This window comes from Bufo bufo, chromosome 10 (genome assembly GCF_905171765.1).
Source record: "Bufo bufo chromosome 10, aBufBuf1.1, whole genome shotgun sequence".
Taxonomy (NCBI): domain Eukaryota; kingdom Metazoa; phylum Chordata; class Amphibia; order Anura; family Bufonidae; genus Bufo; species Bufo bufo.
The window spans coordinates 8,200,208-8,227,232 of NC_053398.1; the positions used below are offsets into that span (position 1 = coordinate 8,200,208).

General features: G+C 43.4%; 1 protein-coding gene across 2 annotated transcripts in view; it reads right to left on the reverse strand.

Moving 5' to 3' along the window:
* NELL1 (neural EGFL like 1) overlaps positions 1 to 27,025 on the reverse strand; it is a 596,336-nt gene that overhangs the window by 432,713 nt on the left and 136,598 nt on the right. For both annotated transcript variants that reach the window (XM_040409754.1, XM_040409753.1), the window contains exon 4: positions 7,531 to 7,701. In XM_040409754.1, the coding sequence (XP_040265688.1) occupies positions 7,531 to 7,701 (171 nt within the window). The remainder of the gene's footprint in view (positions 1 to 7,530; positions 7,702 to 27,025) is intronic.

A 27,025-nucleotide genomic window follows, 5' to 3' on the forward strand; every position in this document is an offset into this window, starting at 1 on the left:
TATACCTCGTACCTCACATATCAGTACACTGCTGTATATACTATATATCTGTACACACTGTATCTATTATACCTCATACCTTACATATCAGTACACTGCTGTACATACTATATATCTGTACACACTGCATCTATTATACCTCGTACCTCACATATCAGTACACTGCTGTATATACTATATATCTGTACACACTGCATCTGTTATACCTCGTACCTCACATATCAGTACACTGCTGTACATACTATATATCTGTACACACTGCATCTATTATACCTCGTATCTCATATCAGTACACTGCTGTATATACTATATATCTGTACACTGCATCTATTATACCTCGTACCTCACATATCAGTACACTGCTGTATATACTATATATCTGTACACACTGCATCTATTATACCTCGTACCTCACATATCAGTACACTGCTGTATATACTATATATCTGTACACACTGCATCTATTATACCTCGTACCTCACATATCTGTACACTGCTGTATATACTATATATCTGTACACACTGCATCTATTATACCTCGTACCTCACATATCAGTACACTGCGGTATATACTATATATCTGTACACACTGCATCTATTATACCCTGTATCTCACATATCAGTACACTGCTGTATATACTATATATCTGTACACACTGCATATATTATACCCTGTATCTCACATATCAGTACACTGCTGTACATACTATATATCTGTACACACTGCATCTATTATACCTCGTACCTCACATATCAGTACACTGCTGTATATACTATATATCTGTACACACTGCATCTATTATACCTCGTACCTCACATATCAGTACACTGCTCTATATACTATATATCTGTACACACTGCATCTATTATACCTCGTACCTCACATATCAGTACACTGCTGTATATACTATATATCTGTACACTGCATCTATTATACCTCGTACCTCACATATCAGTACACTGCTGTATATACTATATATCTGTACACACTGCATCTATTATACCCTGTATCTCACATATCAGTACACTGCTGTATATACTATATATCTGTACACACTGCATATATTATACCCTGTATCTCACATATCAGTACACTGCTGTACATAGTATATATCTGTACACACTGCATCTATTATACCTCGTACCTCACATATCAGTACACTGCGGTATATACTATATATCTGTACACACTGCATCTATTATACCTCGTACCTCACATATCAGTACACTGCGGTATATACTATATATCTGTACACACTGCATCTATTATACGTCGTACCTCATATATCAGTACACTGCGGTATATACTATATATCTGTACATACTGCATCTATTATACGTCGTACCTCATATATCAGTACACTGCTGTATATACTATATATAAGACTCCAGGCCTTCGTCATATTAGTCAGCCATGGGTGAGACTCACAGCTTCCTCCCTCCTCCCATTGTATGTGTGGTTTCACACTGGAAGCAACTGGGAGCCGTTTGCTGTGAGTCAGACCTTACGCTCCCCATACGGTAGGTTAGCGTTAGGTCCTGTGCCACTTGAGATACCTTGACGAGGTGCGCGGGTTCCGGTATGTCCTTAATATAAGGATATATTGGCTGAAGTCTCATTTTAACATTAGTGTGAGGGTTTAGCCAGATTTGGTTGATTGCATCCACCACAGTAGTGCACCTATTCTTCTAAATGTTTTGTTCATATAGTCAATTACATCCACACATTTTGCCATCTGGTGAAGGATGTCCTTGTGGTCCGCTACGGGCATCCCCCATTGCAAGCATTTTTTGCTGGGGATCGCCATTAGCAACGGACCACATGTGCAGGATTTGCTCCCCCAGGTATAGATGCACAACTGCATATAGGGTTGCGCATTCCCTGCCTCTTAAGACCACGTTTGTCATACAGAAAGTATTATACAATCTGTAGTCGTCATCGACCCGGCCGCTCGTGCAACTGAACATAAAGTGATAATTACCGCATTAGAGGATTTCACTGAACCAGAAGATAATACATGGAATAAATATAGGTGCGTGCTAAACGACAGGTCACAAAGGGCCACTGAATATAACAGGTGTATACAGCTACTGACTGATCTACACATATAACCAATGTATACAGCTACTGACTGATCTACACATATAACCAATGTATACAGCTACCAACTGATATATACATATAACCTGTGTATACAGCTACCGACTAGTATATAGTGTGGCAATGTGAACAGTGATGTGTACGGTGAAGCCCTGGAAGGGGTGTATATCTCACCTAGGTGAGATAAGTAAAGTCCAGGAAGATGGCGCTGGCTTCAGCAAACCTAGTTGCTGAAGTATTTTCTTTATTCAGGGCTGGATTTTATTGGATTGGGATGGTAGGTTTGGCAGTGGGACCTCCCAATTCACCCCCTTATTGCAGGGCATGCTTTCCTTTCACCTGAGGTGATCGCAGGTGAGGCCTGCTGTAATCAGGCCGACATAAAGCACCTCCCAGTGTGTCAGTCTGGGAGGGAGAGTGAGAGCGTTTTGGGAAGCAGAGGATCTGAGTGTGGTCTCAGTCAGGAGGACAGAGGGGCCACAAGGCTTTGAATAGCCTGGAGTTTGGGAGACCACGTGACGCCTGCAGTGAGAGGGTTGCACGGCCAGAGTCAGGCGGACTTCTGGGCCCTAGTTCCCCAAAAGGTACTCGTATAGTTACAGCCTGGAGGCTGCTGGATTGATGTTGGCTGAGGAAAGCCACATGTGATGTCCATGTGTGAACTGTGCTCTACTAGTGAGGTAAGGAAGTTTTTTGTTTAGGTAGTGCCTAGACGGGCAGGAGTTTATTTGTATTCTAAGTGTTGGTGGTGCGGGAACCTAATCCCACCCAGTGATGTATAACTGGACTATCCTGTATGAGAAGAGTGCCAAAATAAGTGCACAGTTTGGACATGAAAATCCATTGTCTGGCGAGATATCTGTGAGTGTGACCCCCTGAAAAGAGACGATCCCTTACAATTGATACAACTGGTGTACGTATATGTACTTATATCTACAGACATATAAATACATGATGCAACTGACAACTCAACTAAGATTAAGACGATTAGAAGACGGTACAGTACATGCTTACAGCAGTGTAAGGGTTAAAGATATTTTTGGATCTGGACCACTTTATTTAATCTAGGGAGATCCCTTCTAGGAAATGGGGAGGGGTTTTGTAATGTTGGGACCCTTAGCAATCAGCTATGGTTATGCCACAATTTAAGTGCTCACTGGCGCCAGTGCTGGTAACATTAGGTATTACACGTTATTCACTGAAATGAACGGGCACCAGTGATGCCGTAGAGAGCCGTGCTTGGCTAATAGAGGGAGCTATGAATAGGAAACCACTAACCCCTCAGCGTGCCCTCACAGGTTGCAACGGGGGCTGCCTAGGTCAAGAGATTCACTCTGCAGAATGAACGCACATGTTCACCACTTAATTCCTCTTTGGGCAGCTGTAGCTATGAATCAGGTGTGTGTAACCTGCAGATTTGGGGTCTTACCTTCTCTCAGCTGGTGTCTGTGAATGCACATTTTGCCTCGCCAGGATTGCTGAGTGGACGGGGCTTTTCTGGGTGCAATGTAAGAGCTTTGCTCTCTGCTAATCATGTAGCTCCCTCATCCTCTCTCACTTCATGCTGAAACCTTGAATGAATTTCTGCTGCTGCACCCCATCCTCTTCCTCCTTCATTTCTAAAATTTACCCTTTAACACCAGAGGGATCATATTCAATTATGGAGAGATTTAGAGCGACTTCACATGGACCAGATTTGTTGCAGAAATCCATGCACCTGTGGCAGAAAACCACCCCATTCACGTGTATGGAACTGGTTTTCTGTTGCAGAAATCAGAAATTTCATCCCATATACCCAAGCATCCTATGAATGGGAGGCAAAATTCATCCAATGCCAAACTTATAGCGTGGATGGTCCAGGACATATGTAATTGGCATCATCCAGCCATGCCAGCTCTACCACAGGTCCCAGCTCAAAAAAAAATGTCATGTGTAAACATTTCCACAATATTATAAGATGTTTTATATATATATATATATATAGTGCTCATCTCATCCATTAATGTTGTGTAGAGCAGTGGACCCCAACCACCGGGCTGCCGATCAGTACTGGGTCCGCAGGGAGTTGAACAGTGGGGACAGGAACTATTGGTGCTAAGGTGCAGGATGGGCGTGATGACATCATCGCAACCTCCTGTGCTGGATCACAGTCGGTGTGACAACGTCATCACGCCAACAGAGACCCTGCGCAGGAGGTAACAATGAGGTTCGTAACTGTCTGTACCATAACGCAGGGAGCTGGGGCAGCAAGCTGTCGGAGGCCTGCATTTTTTTTTTGTGAACACTACTGGGGGCACTGAGGCACTAAGGAGGATGGGCTAGTGCATTATTTACTGGGAGACACTATATGTAAAGAGGTAGTACTGGGGGATGGGGCCATATTTAAAGAAGCCACAATTGGGGGGCATTATATAGTATGAGAAGAGGCCACTACTGAGGGGCATTATATGTACATGGGGCACTATTGGGGAGGGGGGCATTATATCTAAATGGGGATGATTATTAAGTAGGCATTAATAATAAATAGGTTTGTTCAATTATGCAGAAACAAGTTGTGGTCAAGAAAGGTCAGCAGACGTCCTGAGAAAAAAGGAAAGAGATGACTCCAGCCAGTGGAGACATCACCAGTAGAGCGGGGGCCTAAACGGGATTATTAGGACTGTGGTTTGTTATCTGCGTGATTTACCCCACCTCCTGCAAACCACCTCCACCACCGGTCCGCTGTGAAATTATTTTGTGTGAAACTGGTCCCTGGTGCAAAAAAGGTCGGGGACGACTGGGGCAGAGGATGTCACAAAACCTAACCATTAGGACTGGGCTATATTCATACTACATATGAAGATGACCCTACATATTGGATAATGGTCGGCTTGGCAGATTTTTTTAAAATTGGAGAACAGGAAGAAGAGTCATCTGGAGGAGCAAAAGATTAGGCGCGGTGAAAAGTCAACATTTCTGATCCCTCTAAATTAGATAAAAATGTAGCAAATATAACCTTGAAACTTGCCTAAAGCCATTAAACTTTTGCTGCATCTGTAGTAGGCTGGTCACAATGTGAGGGATTAGCCAAGTGATATCTAATATAGAGCCAGATTTAGGGCTAAAAAACTATTAGAGAGATATTACTACCTGATAATAAGACAGCTGCCCCCTTACACCCATACCACTCCCATAAAAGTGAAGAGAGAGGGGAACCATCTCTCCATTCTTCGCGTAGATCCGATGAGACTGGCTACAGGGTCGAGGGACCACTATTCTCAAGATAGGTGTAGGTTCTGGAGGTGGGACCCTCATGTACCAGACATTTTTGGGCATCTCTCAGAAATGGGATACAGAAGCCTCAGGCCTGGATCGTGGCAGTACGAACCAGTGAGGCTTGAGTCCCTAATAGTTAAATCCATATAATTAAGACAAGCAGGAAATAAAACTGCAGCTTTAATGATGGCGGTGATTCTCAATGTGCGCGGAGCTACATCTGTTGCCTCCAATTCACTTGACATGACACTTTGGAGAATCGGTGGCCGCGGTCTATTATTTATACTTGAAGCACAGATTATTGTTGTTGAGATCCTGCGCTTATCACATTTACTAAATGAGCCTGGGGATTTTTTGCAGGGAACGCATGAAAATAATGCAGATTTCTATTTCTTCAGATGTAAAAAGGTCGACATTTAATGCTTAGAGAAAACAGAGCAAACTACTTAAGCACTTGGGGAGTACGCAAGAGATTGGAATAAATTCAAACGGTCATACAAATAAAAGACACGGCTTTATATCCAACTGGAGATTTGCTGGTTTGATAGAAGTACACAGCATTACTTCTGTACTTCACACACTAACAGACAAAGAGAGACTTCAAAGAAACACTACAATGTTCTCAGGAAGAATCAGCTGAACCAAAGACTCCAACCTGGACTACAACTCCTACTAGGCAACCAAGGACATACTGTACATGGAGTATTACATCACACACTGATTGAAGCTACAAGTAACTCGGCAGAAAGTCCAGCTCTGAAGCCCATATTACAGGATATTTGTAGAAAAAGGCTCTATAAAACATCGAGTCACTGTATACAGACATTACATTACTTATCCTGTACCGATTCTGAGTTACATCCTGTATTATACTCAAGAGCTGCACTCACTATTCTGCTGGTGCAGTCACTGTGTACATACATTACATTATTTATCCTGTATTATACTCCAGAGCTGCACTCACTATTCTGCTGGTGCAGTCACTGTGTACATACATTACTTACCCTGTACTGATCCTGAGTTACATCCTGCATTATACTCCAGAGCAGCACTCACTATTCTGCTGGTGCAGTCGCTGTGTACATACATTACTTATCCTGTACTGATCCTGAGTTACATCCTGTATTATACTCCAGAGCTGCACTCACTATTCTGCTGGTGCAGTCACTGTGTACATACATTACTTATCCTGTACTGATCCAGAGTTACATCCTGTATTATACTCCAGAGCTGCACTCCCTATTCTGCTGGTGCAGTCACTGTGTACATACATTACTTATCCTGTACTGATCCTGAGTTATATCCTGTGTTACACACCAGAGCTGCACTCACTATTCTGCTGGTGCAGTCACTGTGTACATACATTACATATCCTGTACTGATCCTGAGTCACATCCTGTGTTACACACCAGAGCTGCACTCACTATTCTGCTGGTGCAGTCACTGTGTACATACATTACTTATCCTGTACTGATCCTGAGTTACATCCTGTATTATACTCCAGAGCTGCACTCACTATTCTGCTGGTGCAGTCACTGTGTACATACATTACTTATCCTGTACTGATCCTGAGTTACATCCTGTATTATACTCCAGAGCTGCACTCACTATTCTGCTGGTGCAGTCATTGTGTACATACATTACTTATCCTGTACTGATCCTGAGTTACATCCTGTATTATACTCCAGAGCAGCACTCACTATTCTGCTGGTGCAGTCATGGTGTACATACATTACTTATCCTGTACTGATCCTGAGTTACATCCTGTGTTACACACCAGAGCTGCACTCACTATTCTGCTGGTGCAGTCACTGTGTACATACATTACTTATCCTGTACTGATCCTGAGTTACATCCTGTATTATACTCCAGAGCTGCACTCACTATTCTGCTGGTGCAGTCACTGTGTACATACATTACTTATCCTGTACTGATCCTGAGTTACATCCTGTATTATACTCCAGAGCTGCACTCACTATTCTGCTGGTGCAGTCATTGTGTACATATATTACTTATCCTGTACTGATCCTGAGTTACATCCTGTATTATATACCATGTATTACTCACCATGTCATCTTTGATACAATGGATATTTATAGTCATGCGGTTTCCATATAATGCGGAGCTTCCCTTTATACATCCATTCCCCATCAAATGGTAGAATCTCTACTCACTTGTTGCAGTCCACGTGGATGAGGACATGGGAGCCACTGACAGTCAGAGCGATTTTGTGCCACTGCCCATCTGCCAGTCGATAAGGAAATGATTCTGTTCTTGATTTTCCGTTATATCTGTAGTGGTATCTGATTTCATCCCGTAAACCGCTGCTTTCCAGTTCGAAGAAGCTAGAAGAAAACAGATGGAGATGAGAGAACGTCTCGCCAGGTACAAGTAAAGTGCCGGCACACAGGAGCAGGGCTTTGGAGTGCGCCCATCTACTATGACCAATACAACGCCGACTCTCACAAGGAAGCATTTGGTTCCTGCAGGATTTCCTGTGAGCGAAGTTATAAAGCCATAAACTTTATCTTCTGGATATATAATGTCCCCCCCCCCCCCCCCAACCCCAACTTATCCTGTGCTCATTACTTGGTGTAAAGTTCTCCACCATAAGGGAAACCTAGGAGTTTTGCACAGCTTTCTTATATACTTTTTCATCAGTCCTTGAACAGTGTTGAGAAATATGCTTGCTATCAGTGAATAGAAACATTTCCATCTTTAGGCTGCCCATACAGACCCAACAGCTCAGTCTAGACCAGGGGTGCACAACCTGTGGCCCTTGATACTATTCTGTGCGGCCCCCAATCATCTGGTAACAGACATGCATGTCTATGTCTTGTGGCTGCTCACATGTATTTTTCATGTATTTCTTCCATTAGAAGGGAGACCTGGAAGTGTAACTAGACATTAATGGTATATACTGTGTGTTCAATATGCCATAAATACAGTATTTCAGTTAATACCCCTTTAAATTACAGTTTTAGCCATTGGTTCAGTCTGGCAATGTGGCCCCCAACCAGGAAAGGTTGTGCACCCCTGGTCTAGACAATCTGCCGTCAGCTAAATACATGAAGAGCACAAATCTTACGGTTTGCTAAAATGTATCCAGTCAGGCAAAATATATCAGTCTGTGTCTCCATGGTTACATACTACAAACAAATACTGTGCAGTTTGACCCTGGCATCATGGGTTACATTATCCTCCCTGCACCACTTCTTAAAGGGATTCTCCAGGATTTACATATTGATGACCAAGCCTCATGATAGGTCAACAATATGAGATCGACAGGGGTCCAAGTCCTGGCACCTTCACTGATTAGCTGTTTGAGGAGGCCCCGGCCCTCCTGTGAGCGCTGCAGCCATACATTGTATAATGCCTTGGTATGGAGCCCCTCCAAACCTGTTCCCATTGCCTCTCAAGTAAAAGGAAAACAGTCATTCTATCCCCTTGAGAGCAGGTTTTTTTTTTAAATCCCTCTATGAATTTGTAGATTCAGGATACATACAAAGCATTTTAACCAAGAAAGATAGAGCCTTTCTAAAAATCCAACACCCATTCCTATCTCGTTTTTATTGTCTACCAAAAATACACAAATCTCTGGTTAATCCCCCCCGGTAGACCCATCATCTCCGGGGTAGACGGTCTTACTTCCAACTTGTCAGCATATGTAGACAGTTTTCTACTTCCTTAGAGATACCGCTCATCTCATCCAATTACTCGAATCCTTCGTATGGGAAGAAGACTATACGTGGGTAACGCTTGACATTACCTCCTTATATAGTAACATCGTGCACAACCTAGGACTGAAGGCCATAGCAAACACACTAAGCAACGACCCACTATTACCAAAATCCCAGAAGGCGTTTATACTTAGAGCCATTGAATTCATACTCCACCACAATTATTTTACGTTCAACGAAACCTTCTACATCCAAGTCAAAGGTACGGCGATGGGGACAAAGTTTGCCCTATCGCATGCCAATCTGTTTATGGGGGTCTTCGAAGAAACATTTTGTGTATCCCAGAGTAAAGTTCTATCGTCGCTACATCGACGATATTATTCTTGTAGGGCAGGGAGCTAAGACCTGTCCTAAGTTGCTAGTATAGCCGTGTATACAGCTAAACCTGCCATTAACCTTAATACAGTTCCTATGTTTATGTGTTAAAGACAAAACCAGAGTTATTTACTGTGACATCATGTTTTGGATGTCATAACTGTTATATTTTGTGTTCACAGAAGCAGAAAGGGATAATGTACCTTTGGGATTAATTTTGTAGTGTATGGGGGACTCAGTGACACAGCAGAAACAACAGAAAGCATAGCGTTAATCTGTTGTTGCTGGGCAGAAGTCTAGACCCATCACAGCCAGCTTCTCACACAGCAAGAGTTTTCACCTATCACAGCCAGCCTCACACACAGCCTGCCTGGGAATTCCCCCAGCTCCTGCTGCTAGAATCATTACTCACCAGAGACTGGAGCTGAAGAAACATTCACTCCACTGAGAGCTGAGCTTTATGGGAACAAGAGGCCAATATAGGTATTTAAAACAGTTATATAATGTTCATGTTGTTAGTATTGTGATTAGAACTGTATACTGAACCAGTTATATAGGTGTTTAGTTACAGTTCCACCAAATTGCAAGCAAGCTGAGCCATACAATTGCATACAAATTCAATTGCAAGTTTCAAATTGCAAGCATACCATTGCAAGCATTCAGATTCCATATTGCAATCCAAATTGCATACAGCCATACCAGATCATACTCAACCAATCTGCAAATAGTCACTGCTAACTGCATACTGCAAGTTATTTAGACCTCAGATATACCTCTCAGAGATCATAAAGTGCTTAAATAGCTTAAAGTGAGTGTACAGATACTAGAGAGAGAGAGAAATATATCCACCATTTTATGTTGAATGACAAGATTGATCAGTTGAACCACCATCTTATGCATAACACCATTTTGTGATATCTTTTCAACACGTGTTATGTACATGGACTATCTGCTGCGGAGGCGGCAGTGTTATATATGAAGAAAAGTTGAAGTTAATAAAGAAGTTATTTGAAGCATTTGGTGTGCTCTTTAAACCTACTTCTATGTTTCCATAGAACGGCGCTAGAGGAATTACAGAGTATTAGACAGTCTGGTTAGACTAAAAGTCAGAGATATCAAAATTCTTCTAATGCCACAGCGCAAAAGGTACTTCATAGTGCTGCGCCTGCCACAGGGAGGGACACGTGAACTCTGAGTATATCAAATCACTTAACTCTAATAACTGGAATCTATCTTTCAGTCTTGAACATAACCCAACCGAAATAGTATTCCTAAATTTACATCTCACAGCAAAAGAAATTCCACTAAAACACATTTTAAAAGTGTCTATGCCAACAGTTATTTGGATTATAATAGCTGCCACCATAAAAAATGGGAGCGAAGCATACCCTATAGTTAAATGAAGAGAATAAGAAGAAACTGTTCTGACAATAAAGAGATGAGAGGCCAAATCCACATTTAAACAAAACAGATTTAAAGACCAGGGTTGCCCGAAAAAACTTTTAGAACAATCCATGAAAAGAATCTCCCAAAAAGAAAGTTTACTATCCCGTAAAGACACCAAGATGGTAGACGTTGAGGATAATCCACAGAAAGAAACTCATCAACTGAACATGATTACCAGGTTTAATCCACAACGCACCAAGATTAGAACCATCCTAGCTAAACACTGGACTGTTCTATAAGGCTCAGTTCACACCTGAGCGTTTTACAGCGCGTTCCTACGCGCTGTAAAACGCTCAACAAGGAGAAACCAATGCTTCCCTATGGGAATGGTTCTCACCTGGGCGTTTTACAGCGCATACGATCGCGCTGTAAAACGCCCGACGCTCAAACAAGTACAAGAGCGTTTTTTTGGGCGCTTGTCGCGCGTTCCCGTACAATAGACTTTCGGGAACGCGCGACACTGTGTGTACGCTTGTCTCTGTATGCGCGCTTGTAAACGCCCGTACAATCGCGCATACAGAGCGCTCCTTTCAGAACGCACAGGTGTGAACTGAGCCTTAAAGGATCCAATTCTGGGTAAAACCATCCCTCGTGCTCCTAGAGTCATTTTCCGTAAAGCCAAAACACAAAAAAATGTATTAGCCCCCTCATGTCTGAAATTCAATACCGACAGAAGACTTACAACCAAACATCATCAAAAAGAAAACATGGGGGTTTTTAAGTGTGAAACTAACAGATACAAATGGTGTTCCATCATTACACATAATAGGAAAGAAATGTCTATTCATAACAGTAAAGAATCCATAAACATCCAACATAGAATGACCTGTGGGCCCACAAAGGTCATCTCTTTTACAATGCCCCTGCAAGTTGCTATATGTAGGACGCACTACCCAAACCTTAAGAGAAAGGATGAATGATCACAACCCACAGCGTCCCACGTCACTTTGCATTATCTCATGATGGCGACTTGACTCTCTTACAAGTTACTCCAATCGAATGAGTACCACAATCCTATCAAATGCTATGCCGTAAAGAAATGTATTGGATTTTTCACTTAGACCGAATGGTGTCAAGGTGTTTAAACGAGTCCCTTTAATGCACTAGCTGCTAACTGTACCCCTCCATAGCGAATATCAGTCATGTGGAGTTAGAGGATTCGATTTATATATTAGGGTTATTAATCACACCTATTAATGCATTTTATTCTTTTATCCATGTAGCCATCTATTCATCCTTTTAATTATTAATAATTATTATTATTCACGTAAATTGATTGTTTTACCCTCTTATAACTGTCTTTTATCCAATGATATTTTTTTATATATATATTTTTTGATACGTATTGATATTTATGAATTGGATTCTACTTTTACCTATTAGTCTTTATAATGCGCACCAATTTTTTACATGAATATTTTTTTAGCAATCTGATGCTAATGGAATCTCTAGATATAATCTTTCACCAATAGACACATCAAAATCTAGATTGACCCCCCTTTTTTCCCATGTATGTTTCATCCTTTTACTATCCTATCTAACAAAAAGTTAATTTATTTCATTCAAAAGTTCATTTTATTCATTTAATCCACACACTGCATCATCCCCACAAATTCATTAACCCACTGGTGCTGTATTGGTGCCTTAATAGTTAATTGCCTATTTTAGTTCTTTATTACCCCCATAAGTAGCAATGTGCTGACCCAGCCCTCCTCCCCTAGACACTCCTCCTCCTCGCTCCTCCCCAGTTCCCCTCGGCACTCCGGCCGATGTGCGTTCCACAGTGGAACGCGCCGGAACGTTAGTGATGTATCTACATCGCTCTCCGGTTCGTTCTGGCGCCCAATCTCCTATAGCCTCCGTGGCCACCTAGTGGTTTACACTTTCCTGTAGATTCATCCCCATACTATTACATAATAGGATGAATGTGTTCCAACGTGGAACGCAAGCACCCGGAAGTGACATCACTTCCGGATTAATTTTCCTGCACTTTTTCTCCACATGCCACCCTTATTTGGATGTAAAAGGTACCATCTGATGGTTTTATATTATACTGCTTTATATTTCATTGCTGTGTACATTATATTGTATTACTCCTGAAGAAGGGGGTGCCTTTAGACCCCCGAAACGCGTTGAGTGCCGTGCTGTCTACCTAATAACAAGAATTTTGATCAGACGCTGGATATCTGGCTGCCATCAGTTCCAACATCTTAAAGTGGACCCGGCCGGAGAGGTTCTGTCTGAATGAAGAGAGTTCTACACCTTTCTTTTAATCATCATTTTTAACCAAGAAACAATTTTTCTTAATTTTGCCGTTTCCCTTGTCCCCCACCTGGTTGATTTTTACAGTATATATATATTTTTTCCAATACCTTTTATCTAATATATTTTTCACCACTCCTAATTTATTTAATAATTTATTACATATAGTCTATTTCCCCGTCTTTAGTGACATTAGTGTCACCCTTTATAATTTTATTCTTTTTACATTTCTAATTCGCGACAAAGGAGTGGCGCTACCTAGTGAGTAGTTTTTACTGTGGCCCATTTGGGTCTCTGTTGTGCCTTTGAGCCCCTAGATCATGAGATGACCGACCTGCCTATATATTGGTATGGAAACCCATTCACTTGAATGGAACGGAGCTGCGCCTAGGCCATGTCACCAAAGAATGTGATGTTATATGGCCTAGACACTTACAGGGATTATCCCATGATGAACGTAAAAAATGAAAATCAGGCATCATATAGTACATGACAATCTCTTTCTGCCTCACATGGATCTAGAGATCTCCCCATCCATTGCTCTGCTAGATTTATATAAAGCTGGCAGATCAGGGGGCGTGTCTTTTCTGCTGCAGCTCAGGGGGGCGTGTCCATGTTGCTGCAGCTTTCTCCCTATCACAGCTCAGAAGATTAAACTGAGCATGTGTGGCCATCTCAGTGAGCCGGACAAAGAAAAAAGTTAAATAAACAGCAGGTGGCGCTATACAGATACATTATATTGAATAACTCAGTGGCTATGCAAAATTTTTTATCACATGCAATTACAAAAGAATTTGGATCCAGGAGCTGGTTTGAAAACTGTAATATATTTTTCATGGGACAACCCTTTTAAGGAGTAGGACCCCCGCCTATCCTGGCATTGGTCAATCTTTAAATCTTGGGGAAGCTACAGACAACAGAAGAGGAAGAGAGAGACACATGACTGCAGGTTCAGACTATGCAGGATATGCCAGTAACCATGGAGTCACATAGCTTGGGATAAGGGTTGTATACACAGAACAGTAGGTAAGGAATTTCTAAAAAAAACAAAATTGCAAGGCTACTTTTTTACGTATTTTAGGTGCACATAAAGGGGTTGTACTAAGTTTAGAAGTTATTCCCAATCCACAGGATAGGGGATACCTAACTGATCAGTGGTGGTCCAACAGTAGAGACCCCCACCAATCCCATTCCCCCGATTTGATGGAGCACTAGGACAAGCCAAGCGCTGTACTGTCACAGAAAGAATGAATGGTGCGACAGGGTGCATCCTTGACCTGCCACTCCATCAGATCCACCTCTGACTCATTCTCAGGATTAGTGGAGGTCCCAGCAGTCAGACCCCCACCGATCAGTTAGTTACCCCCTATCCTATGTTCAAAACTTGGCGCAACCCCTTTAATCACTGAAGCAAAAACTGATGGTAAAAGTATAGCCACCCTTTAAATTTATGGGCCTACTAGGCACCTGTAACTTAGATGGTGCAGTGTGACGTATGTGGCCCCTGGGCAGCCGGTTCTGTTCTCCTCTTTACATTTAATACTCTTGTGTACATAGCTGCGGGCAGTGCTGCCGAATCCAGGCCTGAATTAAAATATTTGCTGCGTTTCACCTTTTATTTTAAACAATTCAGCCAGGACGCGGAGATCTATAGAGCGCCTTTGTTAGTTGGCAGTGGCCAATAATTCAGAAGCGATTTCCCCCAGGCTTGTAGGCACAAATATCTGCAGCATCCATCAAGCTCTCGGCTGAACGCGCTGCTCAGATGCTGCTGCTCGACCTGTGACATTTACAGCTTTACCACTGAAGCACATTTCCGCTGCGCAGCTGTGCCACGTTGCCGTGGTATAAAGCCGAGTATAACTCAGAGAGGCATCCAGAGCCAATGGATGGCATGAATATACAGCTGGCATAAAATCCTGCCACCGATCTAAAAGCTCAGACACAATTACAACCCCTTATTTACAGACACAGACTGAATACAAGCTAAATCCATCCCCACTCCTCCATTCATTACCCTCAGCCACACAAAGGTCCTAAACAGCAGCTACTTAGTCTGACAACCACGTCCACCTTAAGTTGTCACAGCCACCGCTTTTTTCTGACACAGAGCTCCAAATCCCCTAATAGAAATTGAATTACAAGACAAAATTCTGTCTCCCTGCAGTCACCACTAGGGGGAGTTCACGGTATACTGTGTTATTATTGAGTTCAGGGTATATACAGTATATAGAAAGCTCCTCGGCTCCCCCTAGTGGCGGCAGGACGTGGGCAGAACTTTATAATCTAAGTCTGCATCTACGCAGGGAATTTGGTGCTCTGTATCAGAAAAATAGAGCTCTGTCTGCTGTAAAGATATACAGAAAGTACAGAAATTGTAAACTTTCCAGTCCCTCAATAAGTTGTCCATCAGAGCTTGGGTAAAGGTAGAAGGCAGATGTTTTTCATGGGTATCTGTTATCCCTCTTCCCATATTAATAAAATTTATAGGAAACCAATAAGCAACTTGTTTTGTTCCATACAAATAGCTAATAAAATACAGATTAGCAACTTCATTCATATTGGTCTCAAAATCATATACCTATGTAGTACTCCACCTTGTTTATTGTCATGTTGTGTATTTACTGTTTGTTTCTGGCAGTTACTACCAGCAAAAAAGGGTGGCATGAACAGGGTTAACTACCCTGTTCCTGCCCTCTTGGAAGGAGGGGGCTGGTCCTGCTTTCTGCCAGGGGAAGGAGTTCCTGAGAGGAAGAGGAAGCAAATTCCAGTGCTCCTGCTCTTGATACAGATTCTTCAAAAAGAAAACGCTTCATTTTTGTCCTCAAGTGAAGCGCCGAGAGTCCAGACAGCAGTCACCTGCCACAGCTGCATCTACAGACAGTGCTGTGAAGTGAAGGAATACAGTGAAGCCACCCTTCACTAAATATCCACTAGGCCAGTATCACCTTAGTGCTGAATTACAACTAACCAACCTCAATATCCTTGCTGACGCCAGAGAATAATTACAATAGCAGCAGACTTGAAGTGCATGTATTTCATGTTCCACATTGCACATCGTAATTCTTCCATACTAGAATTCCACTGCACCGATTCCCCAGGGAATATAGAAACATAGAATGTGTCGGCAGATAAGAACCATTTGGCCCATCTAGTCTGCCCAATATACTGAATACTATGGATAGCCCCAGGCCCTATCTTATATGAAGGATGGCCTTATGCCTATCCCATGCATGCTTAACCTCCTTCACTGTATTTGCAGCTACCACTTCTGCAGGAAGGCTATTCCATGCATCCACTACTCTCTCAGTAAAGTAATACTTCCTCATATTACTGTTAAACCTTTGCCCCTCTAAATTAACACTATGTCCTAATGTAGCAGTTTTTCTTCTTTTAAATCTTCTCTCCTCTTTTACCTTGTTGATTCCCTTTATGTATTTAGCAGTTTCTATCATCTCCCCTCTGCCTCGTCTTTCTTCCAAGCTATACATGTTAAGGTCCTTTAATCTTTTCTGGTAAGTTTTATCCTGCAATCCATGTACTAGTTTAGTAGCTCTTCTCTGAACTCTCTCCAAAGTATCGATATCCTTCTGAAGATACGGTCTCCAGTACTGAGCACAATACTCCAGATGAGGTCTCACTAGTGCTCTGTAGAGCGGCATGAGCGCCCCCCTCTGTCTACTGGTAATGCCTCTCCCTATACACCCCAGCATTCTGCTAGCATCTCCTGCTGCTCTATGACATGGTCTGCCTACCTTTAAGTCTTCTGAAATAATGAGCCCTAAATCCCTTTCCTCAGATACTGAGGTTAGGACTGTATCACTGATTGTGTATTCTGCTCTTGGGTTTTTACGCCCCAGGTGCATTATCTTGCACTTATCAACATTACATTTTAGTTGCCAGATTTTTGACTATTCCTCTAGTTTTCCTAAATCCTTTTCCATTTGGTGTATCCCTCCAGGAACATCAACCCTGTTACAAATCTTTGTGTGTGAATACACCGTGATACAACACTTCATCAGGGCCACTACCACTCCTATCCTCTACCACCAGCTCCTCAGGAGGGTGGCTGCACATCCAGTGCAGGAACTGAATGTAACATATCAGATACACTATATCACTATCTAACCTACACTGACTATCTCCTACTATCTGTATTATATATATATATATATATATATATATATATATGAGCTAACTAACCATCTAATGTAATTGGATAAGGAATAGGATCCGATGAAAGCACAGAGCTCAGCAATGTCACTGACAAAACAGCAGAAAATGGCTGCTGGGGAGGTTCTTCTATAATAAGGGGTCGGCAACATTCCTATTGGTCGCTAGGGATGTTGCTAAGCTCAGACAAAGATATTGCAGCCTTCTCATTGGCCCACAAGAAAGAAGGGAGGTTACTGATGAAAAAAAAAAAATTAATATTCGCGATAACGAATATATAGCACTGACCGCACATCCAAGCCCTTTCCACCACCTGCCGCCTCCAACTCAAAAACATCTCCCGCATCCAAGCCTTCCTTAACTTTGAATCTGTGAAAATGCTTGAACATGCCCTCATCATCTCCCGCCTAGACTACTGCAACATCCTCCTCTGTGGCCTCCCATCTAGCACTCTCGCACCCCTCCAATCTATCCTCAACTCTGCTGCCCGACTAATCCCCCTCCCACCCTGTTACTCCTCTGCCAATCCCTTCACTGGCTCCCCATTGCCCAGCGAATTCTTTCAAAGTGCTAACAAATACATACAAGTCCGTCCACAACCTGTCCCCTCCCGACATCTCTGAGCTACTTTCCCGATACACCCCCACACGCACACTCTCCGATCCTCACAAGACCTCCTTCTCTCCTCTCCTCTTATCACCTCTTCCCACAATCCTTTCCAGGATTTCTCCCGCACATCCCCCATACTCTGGAACTCGCTGCCCCAACATATCAGACTCTCACCTACAGTGGAATCCTTCAAAAGAAACCTGAAACCCACCTCTTCAGACAAGCCTACAACCAGTGACCCTGCTGCCTCTATACCGCCATGACCAGCTTCACCTGCACCTACTGTGTCCTTCTCCTTTACCATGTAGATTGTAAGCCTCGCGGGCAGGGCCCTCTCTCCTTCTGTACCAGTCTGTAACTCGTATTCTTCATACTTAGTACAATTGTCTGTATTATGTATGTGCGCCGCTCCTCATATGTACAGCGCTATAGAATGATTGGCGCTTTAATAATAAATAATAATAAAATAATAATAATATTCTACATTCTTGAAGTGCCGATATTCGCGATCAACACTAACGGCCACTACAGCTAAAATATTTTTTTTTTTTTTTGGCCAAGCAGCTCAAAGATGCAACTATCCTGTAAGAAACACCATATAATAAGTCAATAAAGTTTGTAAAAAGAGGCGGGGCTGCGACAGCATTTGTAACAAAGCAACGGAATGTATCATTTTGGGCAGAATGATCTTAGATTGGGAGGCTGGATAATAGTTCCTGTGGCGAAACCAACCTCGCCACTGGGTTTTGGAGAGGCCTGGCTGCTGGCCTCTTGCCCCAGGATTATGGGCCATATACTAACTTTTAAACCCCTGAACCTATTCAAGTGAATTTTGGATAGGTTTGTCCCCAAGCTATACTGTTTAAATTGATGTAAGTTATATGTATGGCCAATGTAAACTCACAAAGTTGTAACAATTTATAATAAGTGTAACTTGTCAGCTTGGGAGGAAAATGCTGGGTGTGTTTCTATTGTGCCATTGTCCCATTGTGTGTTTAAAGGGTGATGTCTGTTCTGTTGTCTGCACATGTGTATTGGTGACTTCTCTTTGTCTTGAGAGATAATTGGATTGTTCCTCAGGTTGTCTCCGGGACAGAGAGGAGGGAACCATGATGCATTGTGGGGATATGTTGTATCTGTCCTATGTCACAGTCTTCATTCTGGTCCTCTGGGGGCGTGAACGATTGGTTGCTGTAGTTACATTGTATGTGTTGTAAATTACTGATTGGTTATATTTCAAACCCCTGTGGGCAGTACTATGTTTGTGGTTTATGAATAAAAGAGGCTGTACGTGAAGTACAGTCAGACCACTGCTTGACCCTCAACACGGAGCCTTGTCTCGTTATTGGGGGGATTCACTGTATGCTGTTAGAAGACCGATTGCCAGAAGTGTAAGCGGATCCCTGTTCGTCTGCTAGCAGCTATTCGTGAGGTTCTAGTTTGGAGTGCTATTTTGTATCCAGTTCGGGAGTTTGATGTTCTGCAAGTAGCTGTGCCTGTCTCTCAGAAAGGGGCTTATCGCCTAAACGGATTTTAACCCCTGGTCTGCCGAAACGGTCCGTTACATTGGTGGCAGCAGTGGGATTGTTCCCACAGCCCAGAAGGACAGCTACAAAGAAACATCATTCCCTGGAATTACAATTTGAGGGCAACGCATGTCCCAGTACAGCGACCCTGACAGCACCAGAATGGAAACAGCAGTGGAGTACGATGAGGGTGTCATGGATGACCGAGATGCAGACCGCAAAGGCATCTGGTACCAGGTACTGGGTATTGTGGAGTATATGCAGGACGAGAGACTCCCCACTGAAGACCAGCGGTTGCAGAAGCGAGTAGCCCTGCGGATGCCCTTCCTGGGAGAGCAGCCCCGGGAGGAATGGGTAAAGGAATTGAAACTCCTAGCATGGCGGGAGCTGTGGCTGGAAGATGCCTACCAGGCGCTCTGGTGGTATGGGGCACAGTACCTACCCAGGACAGCTGAGCATGACAAGCCGGAGGGAGAGGAGTTTGATGGTCCTAGCTTGTTATGGGAGACTTTTTCAGAGCTGGAGTTTGGGAGCCCTACACAAGCCCGGTTCCATGATCTCTTGGAATGGAGGGAGAGCAGGTATGACTGGGACGACACTCATGAGATTGAGCAGGACCTGGTCCACCTGGTGACCCGGGAGATGGAGCTGGAACAGGGCTACCAGCAGCTGTTCCACGCCAGTGAGAAGGCTCAGCAGGACAGTAAGGTGACAAACCCAGTCTCCATTCCCCAGCGGCAGTGTGAAGTGCAGGGAGAGGAGAGCAGCGTCCTCCCTCCCCAGCGGCAGGCTGAGTTACAGGGGGCAGAGGTAGTTGTTCCTGCCCCCCAGCAGCAGAGTGATATGCCGGGAAGGCAGTGTGAAATGCAGGGAGAGGAGAGCAGCGTCCTCCCTCCTCAGCGGCAGGCTGAGTTACAGGGGGCAGAGGTAGTTGTTCCTGCCCGCCAGCAGCAGCATGATTTTTTGGGAATTGGGAGCCCAGTCTCCATTCCCCAGCGGCAGGCGGAGTTACAGGGGGCAGAGACAGTCGGTCCTGTCCCCCAGCGGCAGAGTGTCCAGCAGGGAATAGAGAGCCCAGTCTCCTTTCCCCAGCAACAGGACACTGTATTGGGAGCGGAGACGGTCGGTCGCCCTCCCCAGCGGCTGGAAGTATGTATGGGAGAGGAGCTCGTTACCCCCTCTCCCCAGCGGCAGCTTAACGCACCAGGGGGAGACAGTAAAACCCAGAACCGTGCAGATGGGACCGTGGTCTCTGCTTTTACAGCACAGGGGGTAGAGACAGTCGGTCTCCCCCTCCAACAACCAGGCTCCAACCAGGCTTCTTCCGTGGTAGCGCTGGCACCAGGGCAGAGTACCGCTGATACCTGCCCACAAAGCAACCTCCACTCCAAGCCAGGGAGCAACACAGAGACCGGGAGTACCAGCTTCCAACATAACCTTGGTGGACTCACTGGACAAAAACAGGCTACTAAAGTCAACAAGTCCAGTATTTGGTTGTGGGTGGGCTGCCAGACTAACTTAGGTACCGACCGGCGTGAGGTCAGGTATCTGGTTAGTCTTCCCTGGGGGGGGGGAGATGTGTGGCGAAACCAACCTCGCCACTGGGTTTTGGAGAGGCCTGGCTGCTGGCCTCTTGCCCCAGGATTATGGGCCATATACTAACTTTTAAACCCCTGAACCTATTCAAGTGAATTTTGGATAGGTTTGTCCCCAAGTTATACTGTTTAAATTGATGTAAGTTATATGTATGGCCAATGTAAACAAAAAGTTGTAACAATTTATAATAAGTGTAACTTGTCAGCTTGGGAGGAAAATGCTGGGTGTGTTTCTATTGTGCCATTGTCCCATTGTGTGTTTAAAGGGTGATGTCTGTTCTGTTGTCTGCACATGTGTATTGGTGACTTCTCTTTGTCTTGAGAGATAATTGGATTGCTCCTCAGGTTGTCTCCGGGACAGAGAGGAGGGAACCATGATGCATTGTGGGGATATGTTGTATCTGTCCTATGTCACAGTCTTCATTCTGGTCCTCTGGGGGCGTGAACGATTGGTTGCTGTAGTTACATTGTATGTGTTGTAAATTACTGATTGGTTATATTTCAAACCCCTGTGGGCAGTACTATGTTTGTGGTTTATGAATAAAAGAGGCTGTACTTGAAGTACAGTCAGACCACTGCTTGACCCTCAACACGGAGCCTTGTCTCGTTATTGGGGGGATTCACTGTATGCTGTTAGAAGACCGATTGCCAGAAGTGTAAGCTGATCCCTGTTCGTCTGCTAGCAGCTATTCGTGAGGTTCCAGTTTGGAGTGCTATTTTGTATCCAGTTCGGGAGTTTGGTGTTCTGCAAGTAGCTGTGCCTGTCTCTCAGAAAGGGGCTTATCGCCTAAACGGATTTTAACCCCTTGTCTGAGGAAAAGGTTTGTTACAGTTCCTATTACAGAGCCGCTGTTTTGGGGCTCAGGGGAATACACAGGTTTGGGGTTCGGTAATTTAAGGATATCTTGCAGGTGCAATGTTTCATTTGAGTCAGGACAGGCTGAAAGATGTTGGAGTAGTACTACTACTCCCACTGTCTAATGAATAAAGTAACAGTGGCCCCTACTGTCATTCTGCCACACAATGGCTCATCCTCTGTGCCCGCTGAGCAGACACCCGAGACGAGGATGAGTCGGTGCAAACAATCAAAGTAAATGAGTTCTAGCATGTGCCATAAAGACACCGGAGACGCGGCTCCAACCTGAAAGTGATGTTGTTACCGCGCCTGTGTCTGATCCCGCACAATCAGCCGGCCGCTGTCCTCCTGTATTTATCAAGCCTCATCTTTCACATTCCTGCAATCACTCCTGACATCTCCTCATGTTTTTCAACAAGGACGATCAGTGACTGCCAAATCACTCCGCGCACGCAACACAGACCTCATTATCCTCAATGCAGGACCCTCCATGCTAGAAAACGCCATCTATATCGAGAAAGAGCGACAAGTATTAGACATGACATGAAAAAGACAATTATAACTGATGTACGAAGAATGTGTCCAGATGTAGCAGAGCTGAACCTGTTATTTACCTGTTTAGGATTGCATTGGGTACCAAGATAATTCAAGGGAATAGTGCGTTTATCTGCAGCCACATGGAGAGCCATAAGATCTCGCTTCATCGTGACCCATTCCCAGTGACTGAGCTCTGCAACATCCGATAAACCCAGCTCTGCTACATGCAAGAAACTCCGCTCTGACCAACAAATGCCGACTCCCATGTCGATTTCTTTCTTCCGTTCTTTTATAGATTTACTGATCTTTAAGACTTTCAGTTCTGTTGACCAAATAATGCTAAAACAAAGGGTGTATGTGTGCAGGTACAGCGCTGGATATGCATCCATACGTGTGGGTGCCTCCATTAGTACCTATAAACCGCATGCAAATGTCCTCCACATCTGTATGTACACCCGTCAGCCACAACATTAAAACCACCTGCTTAAGGGCTCACGCGCACGGCCGCTGCCGTTTTTGCGGTTCACAAATTGCGGATCCGCAAAACATGCATACCACCCTTGTGTGTTCCACATTTTACGGAACGGCGCCCCCTAATAGAACGGTCCTTTCCGTGTCCGTAAAATGGACAAGAATAGGATGTGTTCTATTTTTTTGAGGGGCCACGGAACGGACATATGGATGCGGACAGCACGCAGGTTTGCTGTCCACATCTTTTGCAAACGCATTGAAGTGAATGGGTCCACATCTGACCCACCAAAAATACGTTTGTGTGCATGAGCCCTAATATTGAGAAGTACCTGACCCCACACACTGTAAGCTGTGATGTCCCGTGTGTCCAGGAGCGCCAGCAGGAACGTCAGCAATCTGCTCTGCAGTAGCTCTCCTGTGTGAGTGGACCGATCAGGCTGACCTTCACTTCCTACACACTTGGGCGTCCATAACCCTGTCGGCAGTTCATCCGTTCTCCTGCCTTGCACTACGTTTCGTAGGTACTAACCACTGCCTATTAGGAACACCCCACAAGACTCCCCAGCTTAGAGATGCTCTGACCCAGTCATCACCAGTTGGCCCTTGTCACTCAGATCATTGCGCTTGCTCATTTTTTCTGCTTCCAATGCATTCATTTCAAGAATTGACTTCACTTGCTGCCCAATATATCCCATCCAAGGAAAGTCGACATTGTCAACAGAAAATCAGTGTAGGTATGTATGTATGTATGTATGTATGTATGTATGTAGTCAGGGGCGTAGCTAAAGGCTCATGGGCCCTGGTGCAAGGGTTCAGCTTGGGCCCCCCCTTCCCTCAGTGCTTTGTGGCCAAGGACAGGGAGGCACATAAAGTTCGTGCTGCCTCAGGCAAAAATTGAAACAGAAGCCTAGCCCCCCCCCCCCCCCTTTCCCCAGCCATATTTTTTACCTAACCCCCTTCCTTCCAGCCAGAGGAGTAACTTGACCAGTATGCACTTTGTATAATACCAGTGTCTTCTTATGCAGCACATGGGTCTTTGGGCCCCTCGGGCTCCTGGACCCGGCAGCGACTGCTACCTCTGCACCCCCTGTAGCTATGCCGCTGTATGTATATATGTCGGTGTCTGTGATCTCCTTCACGCCAGCATATAGGTTTTTATCTTAACATTTGCTCCATCAGTACAGCGACACTATGCTCTTTGCTGTACATGGGATAAATTTGGCGAGTAGGTCACTTTAAGAAGCAGTGATACAATGTATCCACTACATGAGCATTTCCTTTAAGGATGCAGATCCTAATAGAATAAAGAAGTAAGGAAAGGAGCACCTATAGGAAGCAGTGACGTTAGATGCGTAGACTGAAATTTCCATCCGTCGAGGTTCAGATCTACAGATCAAAAACAAAGAAGTTATCAAGCGGAAAATCTTGGCACGGATTAATATGCCCAGGTCCCAGCAGCAGGCAGCTCCTGATAAACAAGCGCCCTTCACCCGCTTGGAAAAACAAAACCACCAGCCGTCCAACATGACCGGTCTCCAACCAGCACGCTCAACATGGAAGATCACAGCGGCCTATCAATAAACCGACAGCCGATACAGCACTCAGCCAGTCACACCGCCACAGCAATACCAGGCGGGGATCTAGGGCTGCTTAAGTAGGTTAGGCATTCAAGAGTCAGATGGGTGACAAACTTTTTTAATGATTGCCATATTGGCTCTCACCCATCTTTCCAAGGAACAGATTATTTCAACTTCTTTAGCTCTGTTAGGCTACATTCACACAACAGTGACAGTATTAAGAACAATGGCAGACTATGGGGTCATTCACACAGCCATTTTATTTGATGGCCCATGAATAATGGCTGTCAAAAAATAGGACATGTTCTATTCTGTCCGTTCGCACCGACTGACGGCCCCCGTAAAAATTAAAGGGACTGTTTTTAATGTCTTGCGAATGTAGCCTTATGTGAACAGATGCCCAAAACTGGACTGTATATTCAGGTAATTCTACAGGATTAGGCTACATTCACACTGACCATATCACTGAAACAAACTACAGTGCCTTGCAAAAGTATTCATCCCCCTTTACTTTTTTCGTGTTTTGTTACATTACAGTTCAATGTTTTGTTAATCGGAATTTTATGTGATGGATCAGAACACAATAGTCTAAGTTGGTGAAGTGAAATAAGAAAAATATATAAATAAAACTATTGTTTAGAAATAGAAAAACAGCAAATTGTCCTGCGCGTATGTATTCACCCCCTTTGTTAGGAAGACCATAAAAAGCTCTGTTGCAACCAATTACCTTCAGAAGTCACATAATTAGTGAAATGATGTCACCTTTGTGCATTCTAAGTGTCACATGATCTGTCATTACATATACATACCTGTGTTGAAAGGCCCCAGAGGCTGCAACACCAAAGTAAGAAGCATCACTAACCAAACACTGCCATGAAGACCAAGGAACTCTCCAAACAAGTAAGGGACAATGTTGTTGAGAAGAAAAGTCAGGGTTAGTTTATAAAAAAAAAACATCCAAATCTTTGATGATCCCCAGGAGCACCATCAAATCTATCATAACCAGATGGAAAGAACATGGCACAACAGCAAACCTGCCAAGAGACGGCCGCCCACCAAAACTTACGGACCGAGCAAGGAGGGCATTAATCAGAGAGGCAGCACAGAGACCTGAGGTAACCTGGGAGGAGCTGCAGAGTTCCACAGCAGAGACTGGAGGATCTGTACATATTGGGATTTGTGACTTTTTCTCAGGGTGGATAAAAATCAATGATTTTTTTTACAAAAATCTAAAAAATAATCAGATTTTTTTTTATTTAAATCGGATTTTTTTAAATTTAAAATCAGATTTTTTTTATATTAAATGCTTTTTAAAGGAAAATATATTACCATCTAAAGGTTATTCCATCATGAAATAAAGATTCGTTTTTTAATTACTATGTAGAATAAGGCTGTATATGTGTAATTTTTTTGGTAAATAAATTCCATTAATCCATTCACAATGTCACGCTCTTCCAGAGGTTTTTGTAAGATTATTGGGCAGTTTCTCTGCCTACAAGATAGTATCACAGATGCTTGGTTTACTTTTGCAGTTCTCAGAACTGAATTTGACTCAGCAGAGATCACATGCCTCTTCACAGCAAAAATGTTATAAACATAAACAAAGTTGAGAAAATACCTTAATCCTAACTTCTACAAACCTATGAATACCGAAATCAACCTAATCAAACTAATATGAAAAGTTGTTATTCTAAAAATCTTCATCTACTTGCATATTATATTATAAGTTATACCAGCAAGAATTAGTCTTTATGTAGAAAACTATGATTTAAATCAAATCCACCCTGCTTTTTGTACTTAGTTGTGTAAATATTTAGCATTTTAATGCCACTCAGGACAATTTCAAAAAGTGGATGAGACAGTGGGCGTAGTTTGCCTGCAAGTCCCGGCTGACCGGGGAGTTCAAGAGCATCTCGTACCAATGGTCAATGGGATAAAAAAAAATAAAAAAAAACACTGACAAAACACAGATGCCTTCCATGTTCTCCCATAGACTTCAATGGCCATGTTTGGTCTGCACCATAGACCAAAGTGGTGCATGTCTCCATTGTTTTTCCACTGACCCACGGCCGGTGGAAAACCACTGATGTGTGAATAGACACAAAGACAATGGATCCGTGTACAGTCTGTGGAAAACATGGACAGCACATGTGCGCGAGGTATGAACAGGTCATTAAAGATGGACTAAATGTATGAAACATCTGATAAATTTAATGCACATTATGGTGACACACACACTGGCAAAATGGACTTTAAAAATCTCCCCAATATCATGCTGACTTTTAGTGCAGCAGCCTGGCATTGAGTGTGATAGGTTATCACACATTGAAGCTACACGGTACAGACAATGCCAAGCGCCATGTGTGCCATTAGTCAGATAAAGATATAAAATAATCATTTACTCAGATAAATCTGTGTATATATATATATATATGTATATATATATATATATATATATATATATATATATATATATATATATATATATACACACATACACACATACATACATATATACATACACACACACCCCGATACACAGAGATATGGAAAGAGAATGGG